The 20,793-nt window shown below is 37.6% G+C and overlaps 1 protein-coding gene across 2 annotated transcripts in view; it reads right to left on the bottom strand.

Annotated features, from left to right (window-relative positions):
- Positions 1-20,793, bottom strand: part of CPED1 (cadherin like and PC-esterase domain containing 1) — a 267,036-nt gene that overhangs the window by 232,629 nt on the left and 13,614 nt on the right. For both annotated transcript variants that reach the window (XM_012757301.3, XM_012757302.3), the window contains exon 2: positions 8,453-8,633. In XM_012757301.3, the coding sequence (XP_012612755.2) occupies positions 8,453-8,633 (181 nt within the window). The remainder of the gene's footprint in view (positions 1-8,452; positions 8,634-20,793) is intronic.

Here is a 20,793-nt window from a genome sequence, read left to right as displayed (position 1 = left end):
ATATCAGTAATTCTATAAGCACTGAGGAAAATAACAATAAACCTGAGCACACAATTACTGTGTGTCATAATACGATAAAATAGAACGGTGCAGACTTATAAGTTTCTTTGATTCAATTTCTTTTTTTTTCACCCCAGTTTGATTAACTAAAGTACAGAAGCACTTCTGATACCTTCCAAAGCCTATTACTTGCATAATAAAAAACGCATGTCAAATGTGTTCTGGGCGAAACACCGACAAAGTAAAACACACTGTGCCTTTTAAATGTGACCTTTCCTCTTTTGTCTTCCTGCTACATGGTCATAGAGCATATTAAACTCAGGAAAGCAGCAGGGTGCTGGTGTGGGGCTGGAGGGGGAAAATAAATCAGAAGAGGAGAAATTCATTAGGCTCTCGAGTTTTAAATTATCAGTGGAAGCATCTGCTATAAACATGCCTGCACTACTAGCCACAGAGGTCCACCTCCAAATTTGCTTGGGACTGATGTTTCTCCACTCCTTCCAGGCTTGCCATTTCCTCTCTTCCGCCCATGCCACTCTAGGCTACAAGCAAAGACTAAAGAAAAGGAATCCTCATGATAATGGAGATTTAAATTTTTGTCTTGCTTTCTCTCATTCTGTGTGAATAAGTCTAATATTGCATCAGAGAGCGTACAGTTGAAGAAAACTTTGGTGGTAATTTTACTCATTGTCCTACATAATATAGCAACCCTCTCTGCAGCATCCCAGACTTGCTTCTGTTCCAAGAAAACTCCCCCTTCTTGAAATGGGCTGCTTCATTGCTGAAGGATAAAATGTCCATCCATAAAATGGTCCTTGTTATGCCTTCTAGAGTTATCAAAAATAACTCTTGGATTCAAGTATCTCATTAAACAATAGACATATTAAAATGTTCGTTCATCTACTCACAGGGCCTCCCAGAAACTTTCTTTATAATTGAACAATCTACTTTCTCATTCCTGCTGTAATTCTGGTTCTGCTGCAACTGTGGAAATATGCCCTCTTCAAGTATACAGAAATAATTCTGATTCAATGATAAAATATACTCTGCGTTAGAGTCTTTTGAACGACTTAGACTTGACCCTGGGAGCAGGTTAAAAACTTTTGAAAAAATATCAATTCTCTTTTAGGCTATTATACCATTGTGTGAACTAAAACAATGATTTACTAAATAATACCTGGATGAGATGAGAGAGAATAATTTGATGATGTCTCCAGCTTTGCCTTTGGAGAAGTATATGTTATAAAAATCTGAGGTCATAAGATATATCTTTCCAAAGCCAGGGATTAGAAGACCATAAAAGTGAGTATTTTACATTATTCTAAGAAAATAACTAAAGAGCATAACACAGAAGACATAAATGGGAACTAAATAATATGACAGGGTTTTGAATTCTTTCTCCTACTGCTTTCTATGTTCACAAGCAGCCAAAGCTACATGCTTACTTTTATGTGTTCTTTACCGGAGAGCATCCTTAGGTAATGCTATATGTTACATTGCTTTATGGAATATTAAGCCTTCAGCAAATCTATTATCACCTCTCAGCAGAAGACCTACAGGTCTCCAGCTCCTGCCCTGGACTCTCTGCTTGCTTGAGTTTCTGCTGAATACATCCCTATGAAAATTTCACAGCACCTAACAAACTAAACTCTTCTGCCCTTTTCCCAAACCAATAGGCTGAGTAACACTGGTGAATGTGACAGGAAAGCCTCAAAAGCAAGGAAAAAGTAAAATTCTGAAAAAGGGACCCAGGCACTGTGTGTCTCCCCAGAAGTCGAGAATCATTTGATGTATAAAATATCAGCCCTACGTAATACTATATTCATGATTATCTTTGTTAGAAAAGTAGATTTGAGCATAAGTAGAGCATAAGCAGTGTTTCTCTAAAGTTATATAAAAATAAAAGTTTTATAAATTAAGTTTTAATGTGAATAGCCTGAGGAAATTCACTATATAAGGGGCCCAGATATCGACGCACTATTTTATCTTCATTTATTCATGCATTCTGTAAATATTTATCGTATGCCCTTAGGTGGAAGGCATGATTATATGTGATGAGCAGAAAAGACATAGTCCCTGACCTTAAGGAGCTCACCAATTTTTTTGATCTGAAGCTTTTCTAAAGGAATGGTCCAGAAAAGTGTGTGTCCAAATTTCAAGAGGATGTACAAGGCAGATCTTCTAAGAAGAACATGTAAGTTGACGGAGTCTGACTTAAAAAACACATATCAAGTTCATTTATCCTAAAATAATATCCAGAAGCAGCACCCCTATACTACTTCATATTCCAAGTGCACCCCCATACAGAGAACACCTTATATTCTTTTTTCTGTAACTATTTCTTGACAGCAGTAACAATATTATCACCCATTTATGGGGTGCTTGCTATGTACCATTCTCAAAACAATCAATTTGCATATGTGAAAACTGAGGCTTTGGGAGGTTGAGTAACTTCCCCAAGGTCACACAACTATGAATAGGTCACACTAGGGACTCTGATCTGGGTTCTGTCTTACTTCAAAGGTTATACTTTTTAATTCCCGTAGTCTACTACCCACCCGCTTCATCCCAAGAAAGCAATTATTGTGGCTAAGCTCTTCTTACTAGTAATTTAAATCTCAACTTCCTTATAGCTTCTTTTTTAATATAAATAAACTAAAGAAAAATGTGAAATATGTTTTCCATTACAAAGGTTAAGATTGATCTGTAGTAGATGTTTCTTTTCCAGACAAACTTCAGAAACAGCTTTTGGCAAGTAGCCACCATAAATAAACCTTTAAAATTAGACTAAATCTCAAGTGATTCATTGATAGACATTTTTAAAAGTGCCAGTAAATGTAAATAAAAATATAAGAAGATAGAAATCTATTAAATTATAAACAGGAAAGGAAATAGGTTCTTCTTTTTTAATATGTTTTCCACAACATTAAGTAGTGATCTGTATCTCTCCCTCTGTTAACTCTATCTTTTAATAGTGTTTCAAAAGAATGATTTGGGTAAATTACAGTGCCCTTATTAGGAGGAAGAGGGCAGTGAAGCAGCATCAATTAAAATACCATTCTCCAGAATACAATATATCAAATTTACTATCGATACAAATACCAATAAGTAGTATTTATCATGGTATTAATTCTAGCCCTTCCTAGAAATGTCTTCACTATATCATGCTGTAATATTACACACTCCACTCATATTGGAAAGCTGCTATATGAACCAAGATATGACATCCACTCCACTTGCAATACAAATATTGTTCTGCCCCTTGACCCATTGCATAGCTCACTGTTATTTACTTAATACTTCCTTTATTGTTTCAAATATACTACTTTGGGAATGTGGGAAGTTAGAGAGAGGAACCATAATGGTCCCTTCTTCCTTAGAGTAAAACTTCTATTTTTTTCTCTTGTTGTTCCATGAAGGCTCCTAGCCAAACTAAGCCTAAATTATGGTAGCTAAGAGGAATATCCAGTTTGGACCCTGATTTTATATTTCTATTTTAGTAATTGTGTTATTATATGTTTTATTGTAAACAACCAAATCCTTTTTGAATGAGGTTTGGTACAGGTTAAAAAATGAAATATCTCAGCCCCAAAATTTAATCTTCAGCTTGGTATAGGATCAAGTTACATAGAATTAGTCTAGATACAAGGGTAAGCAAACTTTTTTCTATAAAGGGCCTAATAATAGAAATTTTATGCTTTGAAGGCCATACAGTCTCCATTGCAATTAATCAACTCTTCCTTTGTAGAACAAAAGCAACCAAAGACAATACAAAAACAAATGAGTGTGGCTGTGTTCCAATAAAACTTTATTTAAAAAAACAGGCTGTGGGTTAGATTTGGCCAGTGAGCTACAGATTGCTAGCTCTTGGCAAGAAAATAATATGGTCTTTTACTTTTTGTATTTCTTCAAAAAGCATTCTATGTAAAACCTTCAAGCTACAAAAAAGAGCAATTTGAAATTGTAAGAGTGACTCCAATTCCATAGCTTTGATTGCAGGTTTGCATTTTGTTTTTCACATGGGTTATAAAATACAAAATTTGAAAGTACAAGATGTATTCAGAAACTGACAGAAAATTGCTAAATATGCACTACTCTTCAAATATACATAAATAATTCTTAGCCAGTGATAAAAATTTACTCTGAGTACTACATTTCACCATGGGAATAGCTGAAAAACTTTTGTAAAACGTTTACTCTCCTTTAGGCTACTCTGACTGAAGCACTGATTTACTAAATAACACTTACATGATAGGAAAGAGAATAATTGGATGGTACTTCTCTCTTTTTCTTTAGAGCAGTGGTCCCCAACCTTTTTGTCACCAGAGACTGGTTCATGGAAGATGATTTTTCATGTAAGGGGAGGCTGTTGGGGTAGGGGGAGGATGGTTTGGGAATGATTCAAGCCCATTATGTTTATTGTGCACTCAAACCTCTCTGCTAATGATAATCTGAATTTGCAGCCGCTCCCCAGCACTAGCATGGCCACCTCAGCTCTACCTCAGATCATCAGCCATTACATTCTCTTAAGGACCAAGCAACGCAGATCCCTTGCATGCTCAATTTATAGTAGGGCTCATCCTCCTCTGAGAATCTAATGCCACTGATATGACAAGAGATGGAGCTTACATGGTGATGCTGCAACAAAGAGCAGCTGTAAATACAGATAAATCTTTGCTTGCTCACCTCCTGCTGTGTGGCCTGGTCCACAGCTTGGGGGTTGGGGACCGCAGCTCTACAGAATTATATGTTCTCACAAACACAGGGACATAAAGATATAGTTTTACAAAGCAAAGGATTGGAAGACCATAAATGTGTACATTTTCATTCTGTTACATATTGTAGGCCTAAATCTGTAAAGACAATTGTCCTCATACAGTTCTCAAAATCAATTTAAAGTTGAAATGCTGGCTGTAAATGCCTATACAGTTAAATCATAAGTAGTGCAAACAGACTTTTGCATCATTTTATTTCCAATATTGACTCTAAAAATTGCTACTCTTTGAACCAATACTATATCCCTCAAAACAGTGCTCCCTAAACTGGGTAATACCTAAGAATTTACACTTGCATCCGTTTTTAACATATAAAATTCTGGACCTCATTCCTAGACTACTGAATGAGATAAAATATTGGCTTGACTTTACTTTGTCTCCTCCCAGAACTCTGATGGGGCTGGGCAAAGTGATTAAAATCTCACCCCATACTACCCTGAAATAAATATCATTACTTCCTTTAACAGATAAGAGAACTAGGGCTCAGAGAACCTAACTTGCTTAAGTTCATATATTCACAGCCCTATAGTCTTTCCCAATAGAGCCATCAACTTCTACTATAATGGAATTAACGGGGGGGGGGGGGGGGGGGCGGGGGGGGGGAGAATAATACCCATATTCTAATTTAGGACTCGAGATTGCCTGCTTTTCCTATCAGTGTTTAGTTAATTGGTAGTAAGGAAACTAAATAAAACATAAAGCCCAAAAGTTACTCTATCACTATAGTTATCTTTAATAGTGAACTGTTGCTTCTCTGGCCTATGGTCCTTTTAATTTTTCTAATTTTCATCCTTTTCTGCCCTCAAACAGTTAAAAAAAAAAGTTGGCTCCAAGTTGGAAAGAGGCTACCTGTGTCTTCAAGTATTGCACAAGCGATTTGGGGTCAGCAGAAGCAACTGAGTGTCATATCAAGAGAGGAGAAGCAAGTAGAAAGCAAGTAGAATAGGGAAAATACATTTTATATTTATAGCCCTGTGACCAAGAATGCATTTTATCAATGTGTCAAATCTGAACCTGGGTACTCAGTAACATTTATGGAAGTATCTATTTTGGTTTTAATGTAATATTTTCAAATTACAGGTTAGCAAACAGCTAACAATAGTAAAATGGAAATTGCAATGATAAAATGAAGTAGAATGGGTCTCCAGATCATTCTGAATTGTTTCCCTATCCCTTGGCTGCTTGACTTGGGGAGTTTAAATGTGCCAATATAGTTTCATATTCTGTGTTGATGCATATATAGTAAAATAAACATGAGATAAATATGTGAAACTAAAGCAAAACAAATTCTGTAAGAATCACATCTCTAGAAAATATTTTTTGTAGTAAACACCTCAATTCAAACATAATTTGTAGGTTAAATTTGTGGCCATGGAAAATGAGCTGCAACTAAAAATAGCTTCTTTTTTTCCTATAAATAATCAAGGAAATGTTAGATTTACAGTCACAACTTTTTTTATTTCAGGTATTCAGTGCACATTGTTCTCACAGCAAAAACTACAAAATCAAATGAAAAACTGAAAATCAATTTTTTACACTCATGAAATTGTGAAATTGCTACCCTTTCTTGAGGCCTATCCAGAAATAATACATTATTATACAGAGTAAAAGAATGCAAAGAAAGTGTTAGGAAGTAGATGTTTTAAAAAACTGTGGGAATGTGGGTGAAAGGAACTAAATCAGCATTTACACTGGCAAATTCTGATGACACCGTACAGTCATCTTGTGCTACTAGGCCCAGCAGCTCCTTTGGCTGCCAGACTGTACTGCCTTCAGGCTATCTTTGCACAACCTTAATATCTGGAAGCTGCAGAGTAATCCTCCTTTTTCTTGTAAAACTGACCCAAGGCCATCAAGGGAGAGAGAAGATATAATCCATCTGCTTTGAGATACAGAAAATTGAAAATTGAAATTGATGTTGAAATGCACAGATAATCCATGTTGTACCCATAGAAAGTCAGTAGCAGCACCAAGAAGGTGGGAGAATTCAGGAATTTTGGAAAATAGTGGCATGTTATCAGGGCCAATTTGCACAACCCCAGGAACATAGCTCACACAGCAGCATGCAGTGGTTACAGAACCACCCATTCAGTGATGAGATGAAATATTTTGTGGGATGAGAAAGAGACTAAACATTTTATATATTTCCCTTATACCATCCCATTCTACCAAACAGATTTCTGAATATCATTTATGGATGTTTCAGAACTTTGGATTGGTCCCTGTCAATACAGCTAACCCCAATGAAATTACAAGGTTTGCAAAGCTGGTTTTCAGTTCTCCTTAATATTCCAGAGCTTTCCTCCCTATTCCCTTTTATTTTTCTTATTTTCTTCCAGAAGCTCAGTGCTTTAAATTTTCATACTACTGCTGGAAAGCAGGGATAAATAAATGTCATTAACAAGCGTCCACCTTCATGATCCAGACTGTGCATTTTAAAACTTTTCTTCTCATCAAAGCACATCATCTTGGGCTCTGTTCCCTTGGAGGTTTGCTAAGTAGCTTAAATTTCTCTGTGAATATGGTAAAGGGTGGTCATGACTAAATAACCCTCCAACCTTCTCAGAAACATCTTCCCAACTTTCAATCACTCACCAGCACAAACCAGCAAGGGGACACCTAACTGAAGAAGGGATATTGTGATGGCAACATTGCTTTGAAAACTATGGTGGCACTAAGATCTGACTCTTCTCCCTCAAAGCAAACCATGGCCGAGAGCAGCAGTTACGTTCAAATTTCTTCTCTCCCTCCCCTTTTAATAAACAGGAAAATAGATATATTGTATAACGTTGAGTGAGTGTTCTATATCATTGTAGCTCTCATAATGACAGATTCATGCAGGACAACGGGCCAAGAGAGAGACTGTGGTAGCAAAAGGCAGAGCAGAGAAAGTGAGGTTGACACACAGGTGTCACCATTCATTCTTCCCTCACATCAGGTATAAGATACAGAGTGAGTCACTTCGTCCCTTAAAGCCTCAGTTTCCTCTTCTGGAATCCAGACTTGGGGGAAATCTACTTTTTAATCTTAGGGTACTCAGCAGGCTACCACGAGGGTCAAATGTAGTCATGAATATAGAGTTTAGCATGAAATATGTTACATGGTTAGTTGCTCAAGAGATGTTAGCTCTTATTATCCTTTTGACCCCCATCATCTATTCTACTTTATCTTCAAATAACTTATTTAAAAACTTGTCTTTTATTTTCCTCTTCAAATGATAGGAATAAAAGTATTTGACAAGTAATGCCGTATATGATAAATACCCATACTTCTTTCATATTTAGAGCCAATCTGTGAATCACATTTAAGCTGTCTTCTGGAAACAATTTCAGCACATTCTACTTGCAGTCAGATGAAGTGGCAATTTTCTTAAAATATGGAGCAGTTTGGTGTTGGGCAGAACATGTATTCAGGCTCATAAACATAAACATTTTTTATGTAGCGTTTGGACATGAACTATGCAACTCCAAATTGCTACAAAAATATAAACAAAATAATTTCAGGAATAAAGAGACACAGCTAAATAAAAATTGAGGGGAAGTAAAATAAAGGAGTTTTCTATGATGCGAGAAAAATTGAGTTTTGTAAATTTTTTTAAAGGGAGACAGTACCAGATTTCTGAAAATTGTTTAATATTAATATGTCAAGTGACTTTGGTAATTACTTATTATTCTAACCTTGTTCTAGCAGCCCCTGCCCAAGGCCAGCATGAAGCCTTTCTTCAGTGATGACAACCGTATAGCCATGCTCCGTGAGAATGCGCTGATGGAGCTGAAGCTCTGTTTTGCTGTTGGAAGGACTGTAGAGTATGGCCCTTCGGCCATGACCGCCAAAGTGTGTCTCAATTGCTTCTTCAATCTAAGAAAAGAAAGAAGGCATAAAGATTCAACATGAAAAAGTAGTACATTTCCCTTGAAGGACACCATTAATGCAAATCAAGGGCCATTCAGAAAATTATTCTTTAAGTTTTTCTCTAGAAATGAAAGACAGATTCTCCAAAGGGCTCACAAGGGCAAAGATGACCTCAATATGCAAGAAGTGAAGGTGAACCAAACTGTTCTCACTATTAAATTTTAGGCCATTAAAATATAGAGCTCCTTAAAGCAATACTGCTGCATAGGAATATAGAGCTCAATTCTAGCTGGAAATATAAATTAGTAGCAATGCCTTTCATCTACATTGTGCTTTTATAAAGTAGTTCCAGCTGCATTATCGTTTAGTAGCTCTTTTAGGTAAACACAGGAGACGAAACAGACTCAGAGAGGATGAGGATGGGAAAGACATAGTCAGGAAAGGGTAGAGATGAGAAGCAATCTTGGAGCTCTTTGGAGATAAACAATGCTTCAGTTTCTCTCCATCAGAACTTCCCAAAACTTGAATGCATCTCAGTGAGGCAGGATGGGTCTTCAAATGTGAGAAGAGGTGTGCTAACTGAAGTATCATAATTCTAGGTTCTTCCCTTGATAGTTTATTGCTCTCTCGTGTAAATACTCCTCTTTCTCACATGGTGCTTGAAATCCCATTAACAAAGGGAATTTTTGAATTGACACATAGAAAATAGGCTGACATTTAAATTCACTGTAAGGCTTAATGACAGATACTGGGTGTTTTTCTGAAAACTTGAGATTAAGCCTTGATAAAGTGAAGTTGTTTTTTATTGCTATAAGGAGTGATGAGATTAGATGATGATCAGGGCAAACTAGGGAAGAGACCAAAGAAGAGGAGCCAAAGGAAGTGGTGGGAGATGAAGTGGCACTGGTAAAAAACAAAATTAGGAATCCAAATTACTTCTAATGGCAGCTCTGGATCAACCTGTCCATTTTATGAGTCTAAAACACAACATTTTTCATATATTGTGAAGACCATGATTTTTTCAGTACTTAAATGTCTTAATGATTGCCCATACTGCTTAGAATGGATTCTGTATCATTGTAAGGAACACAAGGGTATTCAAACTTACACCCTGTCCTCTGCCTCTGGTCACATTCCACTCTGACTCATCTCCATTCTTGATCTCCAACCTGCTCCTTTATACACCACTGTGCCTTCCACCTGCAGTCCCTCCCTCTCTCCATTTGTTCATCCATCCAACTCCAAATCATCCTTCAATATTCAAACATTATCCGTTTTACAAGGTTTTAATTGAAGTACTACTTCCATTAGCATTTATGAAAGGAAATTATGTCTCTCCCTCTCATCAGCTACTTAACAGCCAGGCCTGCATTGTTCGTGTATCTCCAATGTCTATCCCTGTACATAGGTACACGTGGTACACGCTTAATAAACGAAGCTATTTAGTAAATCAACAAATCATATTGCTCTCTATCAAAATCTTTGAACATATGTAAGGAAGGAAAGAATAAACAGATTTATATTGCAAGCCCTCTGAGGGTAGGAATCATATCCTATTTTGGATTACATACAAACTGCTGCTATCCGGGAAATTAATAGACAAAGCATAGTATGGTGTAGGAAGACACAAACTCTAGAGCTAAACTGCTGGGTTCAAATCTCCTGGCTCCACCAGCACTGTTTGTGTGACCTTGGACAATACCTTCCTCCTAAGAGTGCTATGCAAATTACAGAGTTAATATTTATAAAGTGCTTAGAAATATGCATGCCACATGGGAAGCACTATGTGAGAGCTTTTTAAATAATAAGCAATGAGTCAGGAAAACTGTTTCTTAGTTTGAGCTCTGCCTGGCAGATGTTAACATAGGTGCTTACTACATGTTCATGAATATAATGGAAAGGAATAGAATGATAATCATACTTCTGTATGATACTTTGGGAGAACGTGATTGATTAGCTATTTCCCCTTGCTAAAGGATATTACATTTTATTGATGAGAAAACTATTTAAGCTCAAGATTTAATTGCATATTGAGAAATAAATCCCCCAAATGTTGTAATTATTGGTAATGATAAACTTATAAGGAGTGTTTGAAACCAAATACAGGTTGAACTTCTGGACACAGGGATTAGAGGAAACTGAGTAGCCTGTAGAAGGCCAAAGTAAATAAATAGGCATCTAGGTGAAAGGAGAAGACAGATGCTTCCAAATGTATCAGCGTCATGCAAGCAAAACACACAGTATCCAGAATTTCCACCTCACATTATTTGCTTTTGTAACCCCAGGATGTTTCTCTCTATTACATCTGGCTCAAGTAATACAGGAATTTTACATGAGAAGGGTATATTTTAAAACTGTAAATTATTTTTATTTAGAATGATATCGCCCCATCTTTTCCCCTAATCAAGATTAGATTAAGCAAGAGAAGTGTAACTTTTACTAGTATACCTTACATAGAACATATTTTAAATAAAGTATAATTTCTGGCCATATTTTCTAATAATCTTCATAACATGCACTAAAATTTCAACACACATCTCAGAATATACAGAATTAATGGGAAATAAGCTAATCAGTAGAATTATATTATATTATCCTGTAATACAAACTGCTGCTGTCCTTGTAATATTTATAACACACTGAATCCACATGGCCCAATACCAAAAGTCAAGAACAGTTTTAGCCAGTCCGACAACAGGTGCATACACTGAGTATGTGAAATGAAAACTATGTGCATAATTATTTCAACCGCACCATCAAGTTCAGAATTATTAAATGCCAATAACAGCACTTTTGGAAATAAGAGCTCCTGATTACCTCTACAATTTTGAAGATAACATTTTTAATGGAAGAACACATTTAACTTGGCCACCACTACAACTTCACTTAAGACTTATAACCCTGCTGACCTGAATTTAGACCAGAATGAGTGTTACTGGATATTAATACTATGAATTCCCAAGTCACTTGCTGCTCTCTTCTTGAGAGATTTGCAAAACATTTGATGAACTATCTGAAAGTTATTTTATAACTTGACACTTAGTATTTTTATTGGAAAAACTTCAAAATCTGAAATCGTGATACCACCTCAGATAAATGAAAGGATAAAATGTTATAATAGACTACTGGCAGTGTTGATGCAGCAACATAGAGTGAAAAGAGAGGAGGATTGGGAGTCAAAAATCTGGACTTGAATTCTAGCTCTGCCACTTGCATACTTCATCCATTGGGGCAAATTATTTAATCTACCCATATCAGATTTCTCATATGTATAGTTGAAATAATAAATCCTGCCTCATGAGGTCATACTGGGAATTAAATGAATTTTCCATATGAAAGTGTCCAACACAATGTCTATCCCAATAAATGATGTTACATAAACATAAATAAAATTGAATAATAATCAATATTATATTGTAACTCTATTTCTATATTAGGAATTCTATAAACTTTTAAATTAATATGGTTTGGTCTCTGTCATAAAAATCATTTTTTCAATAAAACATATGCTTCCATATACCTGATTTATGTTTTCCTCTGTAGGACTCAACATTTAATGCACAAATATTCATTCTTATTATGCATTTACTTATCATTTATTCATTTACTTATTATGTTTATTGTCTGTCTCTTTACACCGGAATATAAGCCAAATAATTTTTGTCTGTTTTGTTCACTTTTGTTTTCCCAACCTAAAAATAGTACTTGGCATATAAGAAGCACATAATAAATACCCTTTGAGTGAATGAATGCAAACATCTTTTTTTTCAATATGTGAAACAGTCTTTGTTAAAAATAGTACCATAGAAGATTTGGAATAGAAAGTAGTTAAAATTTGTATTAAGAAATTTATGTCAATAGAATTGTGAGTAGCAGCAATAATGACAAAAATAGAGTTAAATATTTGAGCAAAATAATGAATTTATAGTAAGAATTGAATAAAGAGCTACAGTCTAACAGCACTGTATTCTCAGTTACTTACACTGTTAAAAAGTCTTCACCAAAACTTATCCCAAAACTAGAAAATAATAGCTCTTTAAAATATAGTAGGAGTAAAAAATATAACTCGTTTTTTTTAATCATACGACAGAAAGATTTTTTTCTGGATTTATGAAAGTAGCCATGTATTTATGACATCCTTGATGCTCAAAAACAAATCATACGGTAGACTTCAGATGTGTGACATATATGACTAAAAGTTGAATTGCCTTCCTGGTCCAGATTTTTGGTATTTTAGAAATATGACAGAGTCTATCATAGTGAATTATGTTTCAATTTTTTTTACTGAAAGAATAAAATATATATTCTTTTCCCCATTGGTGAAATGTACACTTATTTTAGGGCAAGTGAAAAATAAAATGGAAGTTTCCTAGGATGCACATCACACACATTTTCTACTTAAAAATCTTATACTTGCAGTATAGCTTAGGGACCACAAGTTCCTGGATATGCAAGCAGAGCCTGGTAAGAATGTCGCTACCTAAATGAAGCTTTAGTGAACTTCCGTCTGCATCTTACAACTGATTCTACTTAATCACAAGCCCATCATGGAATGGCCAAACTTTTCCCACTGAGCATCTTCTGACTGTGCTCCCAAACTGTACCTTGGGGCTATCCCAACCCTCTACATCCGGTGACAAGCACGTTTGCTCATCTTGTAGGTAGATCTATGTAGGTTCTGAACAAATAAGACAGAAACAAAAGCAATAAAGTTTCAATATAAAAATTGTATCTCCAATATTACTTTTAAGAAATAGCACTCACTTAAACAGGCATTGCCCAAATCCATCATCAACCATCCCTCAACCCAATTTTCCCATTGGCATTCTTCACAGTGCATAATTTTATATTATTTGTTTTGTATCTGCCTCTCCTTCTTCTCTGTTCATGAGGGCATAGATTTGTCCGCTTTGGCAATTGCTTCACATGTAGCTTACTGCCAGGTTCTAAATAAGAGAGAATGGATGAAGGAATGAGCAAATGAATGTATACATGAATGCATAGTATGAGTTCATTATCTGTAAAAACATGCATTCCCATTCACTATCAGGTGAAAACAATCCACTAGAAAATCTCAGTGGAGGCTTCAATACCTGCATCTCAAACCATAAAATAGCCATGTTCTCTTCATTCCCAATGCCTCTTTCCTCTACTTCTTTTCAACCACCCACTCCAATGGCCATATCTTAGACTGCGTGGTCCCCAAAACAGCTCCTCCTCTGAAATTATAAAATGAGATATTCCATTCTCTGGTAACACTCGTAAGTATTTCTCTGTTCTTCTCATTTATTCCCCATATATTAGTTCTTCAATCACTAGTCTTTTCCCCAATCCAAACTTTCTGCTAGTCTCCTTTTTCCTCATCTCTCTCTGTAGCTCAGATTCCATAGTCCAACACTCCAATCACTCTCTACCCAATATGTAAATACCATCGTCCCACTGTCCTTCCATCACATCCTCAGGTCAAAATATCAAACATGGAAGAGCCAGGGATCCATGATAAGTAAGACAGACAGGTCTCTGCCTTCACAGCACCAGCAGCTGTGACATCAAGACAATCAGAAGTAGTTATAACAAATTACGACAAGCCAGGCAAATCGGGAGGTATAGGATGCTGTGGAAACACTGAGCTAAGAGACCTGAGGAAGGTCTCAGCAGCCTACGTGTCCTGCACCTGGCCTGGCGTTGCTGAAAGCCGCTGAAGAAAAGTGCCCAGTGGACAGATTCTGATTGGCAAACCCAATTCAAGCCTCTGTTTCCTGGCTCTTTCTCATTATTCATTTGTTCATTCATTTATTCATATGCTTATTTAATATTTGAACATTTTCTATGTGACAGGCATAGTCCTAGGCTCTGGGAATGCAACAACGAAGAATCCTGGTAAAATTCCATCCCTCACTGAGCTTAGTGTTTAGCAAGAGGAACAATAAACAATTAATGAAATCATACAATATAATTTCCAATGGAGATAAGGGTTCTGTTCTATTAAAGAATAACACATGATCTCTTTTCAATGGTGTGGTGCTACTGTTTGTCTATATTGCAAATGTGTATAAAAGAAAAAGAAAGAAGAAAAACAATTCTTCAAGCAGAGAAAAGACAGGAAGAGATATTAAATCAGGAAGTCCTTAAAGGCCAGGATCATGGACACTTTTTATTGAGTAACAAATGGAGTCAGTTAGGCAACAAGAAATGACTGGCACTGATGAGAAAAATGAAGCCACGCAACATTACTTACTATCTTGTTAGGTAGCTCTAATAGTAGGAGACCTAAGCCTAGTGAGTAGTTGGTAATTTAAAAACTGGTAACTATGCTGGTCTTTAAAGGTAGGTCCAACTTTAATGAACTTTGATTCCTTCTACTAAAAGCTATATGAGGGAGGAGGCAGATGAGGAAAACTGGACATAGTACAGATAAAGAAAGAGTGTTTTTCTTGTTTTATTTTCTGGATGGATGGGCACCCTGATAGAATTCCAGAAGGCCAGACTCTTGCTACCTAAATCACAGTATTTCCTAAGGACTAAAAGCCACCTCTCCCATAATGCAAATAAGAGGTTTTTTTTAAAAAAAGAATGAAAGCAGTGACAGTCACCAGAATGACTAAGCCATAAAAAGAAAGCCTCAGACCTGTCCTAAGGAGGCATCTAACCATACAGGAGGAAGCCTGGGAAGAGAGAGAACTGTGAGGGTCTGGGCAGTCAGTTCTGCACTATGGAGCCTGATGAGGTATAGAAAGAGAAAGAGCAACAGGAATTTCTTTTCTCTCTCTCTTTTTTATTTTTTTTATTTTAGCATATTATGGGGGTTTAAGTGTTAAGGTTACATATATTGCCCATGCCCCCCCTCAAGTAAGAGCTTCAAGTGTGTCCACCCCCCAAACGTTGCACATCTTACTCGTTGTGGTTGTATATACCCATCCCCTCCTCCCCCCTCCCACCCTCCTGACACCCGATAAGTGTCACTCCTATATGTCCACTTAGGTGTTGATCCACTAATACCAATTTGTTGGTGAGTACATGTGGTGTTTGTTTTTCCATTCTTGAGATACTTCACTTAGTAGAATAGGTTCCAGCTCTATCCAGGAATATACAAGAGGTGCTATATCACCATTGTTTCTTAAAGCTGAGTAGTACTCCATGGTATACATATACCACATTTTATTAATCCACTCATGAATTGATGGGCACTTGGGTTGTTTCCACAGCTTTGCAATTGTGAATGAGCAACAGGAATTTCTGACCATGCTGTGTGGAACTGAGAGGGAAGAGGACAGAGGATGACAGTGTTCCAGGGGAACATATGGGGAGAAAAGTTCAAGAGAAAGGATTTTCTGTGAGGACATCATGTAAACAGAAAGATCTGTAAGCCCAGTAGAAGAAGAGAGGAGGCCATGAAAAAGGAAAACAGAAGGGAACAGCCAGACAAACCCTGACTTGGCCGTCCCAGACTAGAAAATATCTAATGATAAATGATGCCAAGTTGCTTCAGTCCTCAGGGAGCATCCGAAAGACTAATACCTCAGAGACATACCATAACTTTTGCTTATCAGAAAAGGCTTGCCATCACATCTATAAAACATTAAGCACATGACTTGCAGGTAAACTCCCGGGACTCCTAGGTCACCTCTACATTAATGCCCATTCTCCTCACTCAAAACTTTTGAACCACACGGTGCCTTTCTGAAAAAGGTGTATAATATAGAGCTTGTGTAACCAAGGGAAGGAGAAGAGAGGAGGAGAGAATGGCGAAGAGGAGGTTGCAGGACAGAAAAGAGAGAAAGCAGACTGAACAGCTTCTCAGCTCTTCAAACTCCAGCAAATGCACAGTCATGCTGGGCACAGCTCCGGCTCTGTGCACTTCTCGTTCCTTCCACATAGCAAGAAGCCTGGGGGCAGGGAGAAATTGAAAACAAAACTAAGAACACAGAACAGCTATTTCTCCTCCAGTGCATCCCCAGGGTCACAAGCTGTGACTTCTCGCCTTCCCATGTCTTGCGGTGGTTGTCCGCTATCAATCTCCACCTCCGCTGGAATGCTCCTCTGTTCAACCAGCGTGAAGCAACCTACAGTATTTCCCTTCTCTGCTTCTCCCAGATTTTTCCCCTCTTTTCTAGCTGTTTTTTTTTTTTTTAAGTCTTATAAAGCATCTTTTTCAGTCTCTCTGGAGACTTTTCCAACTACTTCAAGACTCCTTTCTTTGAGATGCTGCCCACATGCACAGCTGTGGGTTGTCAGTTTACTATTTACTGTAACCTCACAGACTTAAGGAAAACCCAACTGAGATTATAAAAACAGAAATAGCTAAGAGATGGCAGTCTTGATAGTTTCTTTCAAGATAGCTTTAAGAATAAGATAAACCTTCAAATGAGAAGATCAGGAGAGAATGTAGTTTGCTGTTTCTTTTGGCGTATTTGATGTTACTCTTTTCTTGCAGCAAATAAAAACCACTTCCGAACATCCCTCTTTAGTCTCTTCTCCTTCCCTCTGTTTGTTTTTTCTTTCTCTACAATCTTCCCCCTTCCCTGTTCTCTCTTAGATATTCACATAGAGCTTAACAGGAGAAAGACTTTGTTTCCTTTCCATCTTCAAGCCCTGATCTCTTGCTGGCGATAAAGCAAATGCTCTCCAGCTGCCTCTTTGAGGTTCCTTATTGCTCTCTGAGTCTGACCACAGAGTCAGCAGTAGTTAAAGGATGTTCATAAGAAATTAAATATAGAATTGACAATCCGCAATTATGAAATAACAAGCAGAGGACAAGGAGAGACCTTGTTCTTTTGAAAAAATGTTAAAATAATAGCTAGTCTCTGTCCCCTGATGCCAAAACAACGAGCTAATTCAGCAATTCAGCCTTAAAATAGTAAGTCCATACAAAGGCAATGTAGCAGTAAGGAAAGAGCACTAGGGCCATTATAACAACAATATCAATACCTAAGCATCATGCAGTCTACCAAACATTTTCATAGATGCCAGTATTCTGAATCTGAGCTAGAAGCCATTCCAGCCACACCCCAATGCTTCCTGATTCCCAAATCTCCCTCTAGTTTCTATCCCCATTCCTTATTACCTGACACTGTTTAAGTTCATTTGATAAACTTCACTTTCCTCCTTTGCAAAATGAGCACCGACCAACACCTTTTATCTCACTGTTGGTGCTACTGCAAAGATTAAAGGAGACTCAAACAGTTTAGACAAAAGCATTCAAAAATATATATTCCTTCACAAATGTAAGGCATTATTAAATAAATATCTCTTTAAAAATTTTTCAGATAAAAGAACATCTTGAAAAGTTAAAATATTTTAAATAAAAACCTTAAAATGTTTAATTGTATGATTTCATAGGGGTTCTGTCAAATTACAAATGAAATATGAAAAGGTAGTGTTTATATATTAGGGACATTAAAGAATTTAAAAGTAATCAATGAATCACTACCTCTACTATTCTCCTCTGCTAAAAATCCAGGGTTAGAGCAAATACGTCATTATTAAAAACACATATGAGGCCGGGCGCTGTGGCTCACGCCTGTAATCCTAGCTTTTGGGAGGCCGAGGCGGGAGGATTGCTCAAGGTCAGGAGTTCAAAACCAGCCTGAGCAAGAGCGAGACCCCATCTCTACTATAAATAGAAAGAAATTAATTGGCCAACTGATATATATATAAAAAAATTAGCCGGGCATGGTGGCGCATGCCTGTAGTCCCAGCTACCCGGGAGGCTGAGGCAGAAGGATCACTTGAGCCCAGGAGTTTGAGGTTGCTATGAGCTAGGCTGACGCCACGGCACTCACTCTAGCCTGGGCAACAAAGCGAGACTCTGTCTCAAAAAAAAAAAAAAAAAACACATATGAGCACTAATATCATTGTATAATAAATATAGTTAGATTGGGGCGTTAGAAAAATAATAGGTCCATTTGTTAATTGCACAACTAAATATGATTTCATTTTATACTTGGTTCTAATGTTCTAAAAGTAAATTCACACATCAGGATATAAAAAGCCCTTTATGAAACATTAAATTCTCTTTTTATGGCTTAGAAATTATGGTCACCATTGTCTAGTTTCAGGGCCTTCCAAGAGTTCACCTACAAATTCCTGAATTCCCCACTTTCATTCTCCATTTCAATCCTCATTCTCTTCTTTCCACTCTGCCAATGACAAAGTGTCCCACTCATCCTCCCACCTGCCCTCCTGCTTAGCTTATGACCTCAACTGATCTCCCAGCCTTGCTGTGCCCTCTGCATTTCCCCTCTGCACACACACAGACCCCAGGGTTCTCAGAGGGACCTCATGAGGGAATTTGTGGCAGCCAGCCTAGAATCCCTTTCTGCCACAGAGCAAATGTGTTCTCTTCTGGGCAAAGTGTCTGTCCAGCCTAATGAAACACCTGCCGGATATCGGGGTAGAATTCAGGCACTGAGATGGGGATTAAGAGATTCTCTATCCAATGCCTATTCAGCCACCACATTAATACTCCCTAGAGGAGGAGGACAAATTCTTAAGCCCACTTCAAGCGTTTAGCAGTGTTAGTCCCACACAGATAGCATCTCTGGCTCCTGTCTTCTCCCCTCAGTATTCATATCCACGTAGCAATCAGTTCATCTGGATTTTTTCCAGAAATCCAGAGTTCCTTTGAACTGCACAGATGATCAAGGATGGCAGCCAACATACTCCATGCAGGAGGCCCTGAACCTCCAAGACAGCAAAGGTCTGCTCCAGTTCTTGCTGAATGAAAGGCTGCAGGACAGAGGCACATACCTGGCAGACCCAGAGAAACTTGCCTTATCCCATTCATGTGCTGACCAAAGTGTTACAAAGAATGGGGGATGGAGGGCAGGCCTGGTGGCATGTGCCCTGCCTGTAATCCCTGTGCTTTGGGAGGCTGAGGTGGGAGGATTGCTTGAGACCAGGAATTTGAGACCAGCCTGGGAAACATAGGAAGACCCCATCTCTAAAAACTAGAAAAAACAGCCAATGTGGTGGCTGGTGCCTGTGGTCCTAACTATGCAGGAGGCTGAGGAAGGAGGATCGCTGAGCCTAGGAGTTCGAGATTACAGTGAACTAGGAAGAGGCACCACACTCTACATAAAAGAGTAGAACAGGTTTCCTTCAGCACATATTTATGCCTGAGCACTCCTCCTTTTTCTTGCTTCCTCTGAGCATTTTTGTGGCTGTTTACTCTCCATGACCTCCTCATCTTATCCTCTGAGATTACTGGCCATTACTGATATACAATCTTGGAGACTACTCTGGGTAATCTTTTCCCAGCATGACCAAGGACTAACATCTCTCTCCCATGCTTCCCCTCTGGAAGTCCCACCCAGTCTACCCTGTTCCTGCTCTTGTTGCCCGATGCTGTATTACCACTCTTACACATCATAATACAACCTCACTTATTCCTTTCAGAATCAGTCTTAGCCGCTCTCCAAATCATGTATTCATTCTAGAATGTCTATATATTAGATGGCTAACTTATTGCTTCCAAAATAAAAAAAAAATTGGAAAGAAATGGCAATATCTAGTAATATCAAAACACAAACACTATTTGTAGAGAAAGGAATAAGACATCATCTAATACTGATATCAAATTTTCAAGTTCTTAAACTCTTGAATCCTTCCTTTATGGGACAGATTGTGTTGCAATATAGCTTTTGGCTTCCTTCTCTGGCTAGCTGGAAAAGCAAGTTCCCTTCTTAGAGGTCCAGTTTATTCTTAAATGGTCCAACAGAAGGTTTCATAGGTCAGGCCTAAAACAAAAACTATCTCTTCTAACATGATGTATAGCTTTGGTATTCTCAGGAAAGCCAGAGGTGAGGACATCTTTTAAAGGGAGGAAGACTTGGGTGGAGACGTTGTTTGGGAATACCAGAGTTTAAGAGTCCAATTGAAAGTACAAAAGAAGAATTCAAAGACTTCTGACCAACACAGGGAGGTCTATATTGGATACACAGCATGAACTTACACTAGATCCCATTCATCTCTTCACTCAACATGTTATGTGCCAGGAATTGTGTAAACTTGATCTCTGCCCTTACCCAAATTACAGTCATTTGTTAGAAGGTTTTGCTTCAGTGCTAGACTTCACAGGGTATTGTTACATTATTATAAATGCTTATTTTGTTTAGGGTTTTGCTAAGAATTGTGCTTAGGATCATGCGCACATCATTGGATATTG

Source organism: Microcebus murinus, chromosome 9 (genome assembly GCF_040939455.1).
Source record: "Microcebus murinus isolate Inina chromosome 9, M.murinus_Inina_mat1.0, whole genome shotgun sequence".
Lineage (NCBI taxonomy): Eukaryota > Metazoa > Chordata > Mammalia > Primates > Cheirogaleidae > Microcebus > Microcebus murinus.
Note: the sequence above shows the minus strand (reverse complement) of the source record. Positions and strands in the feature narration are given on the sequence as shown.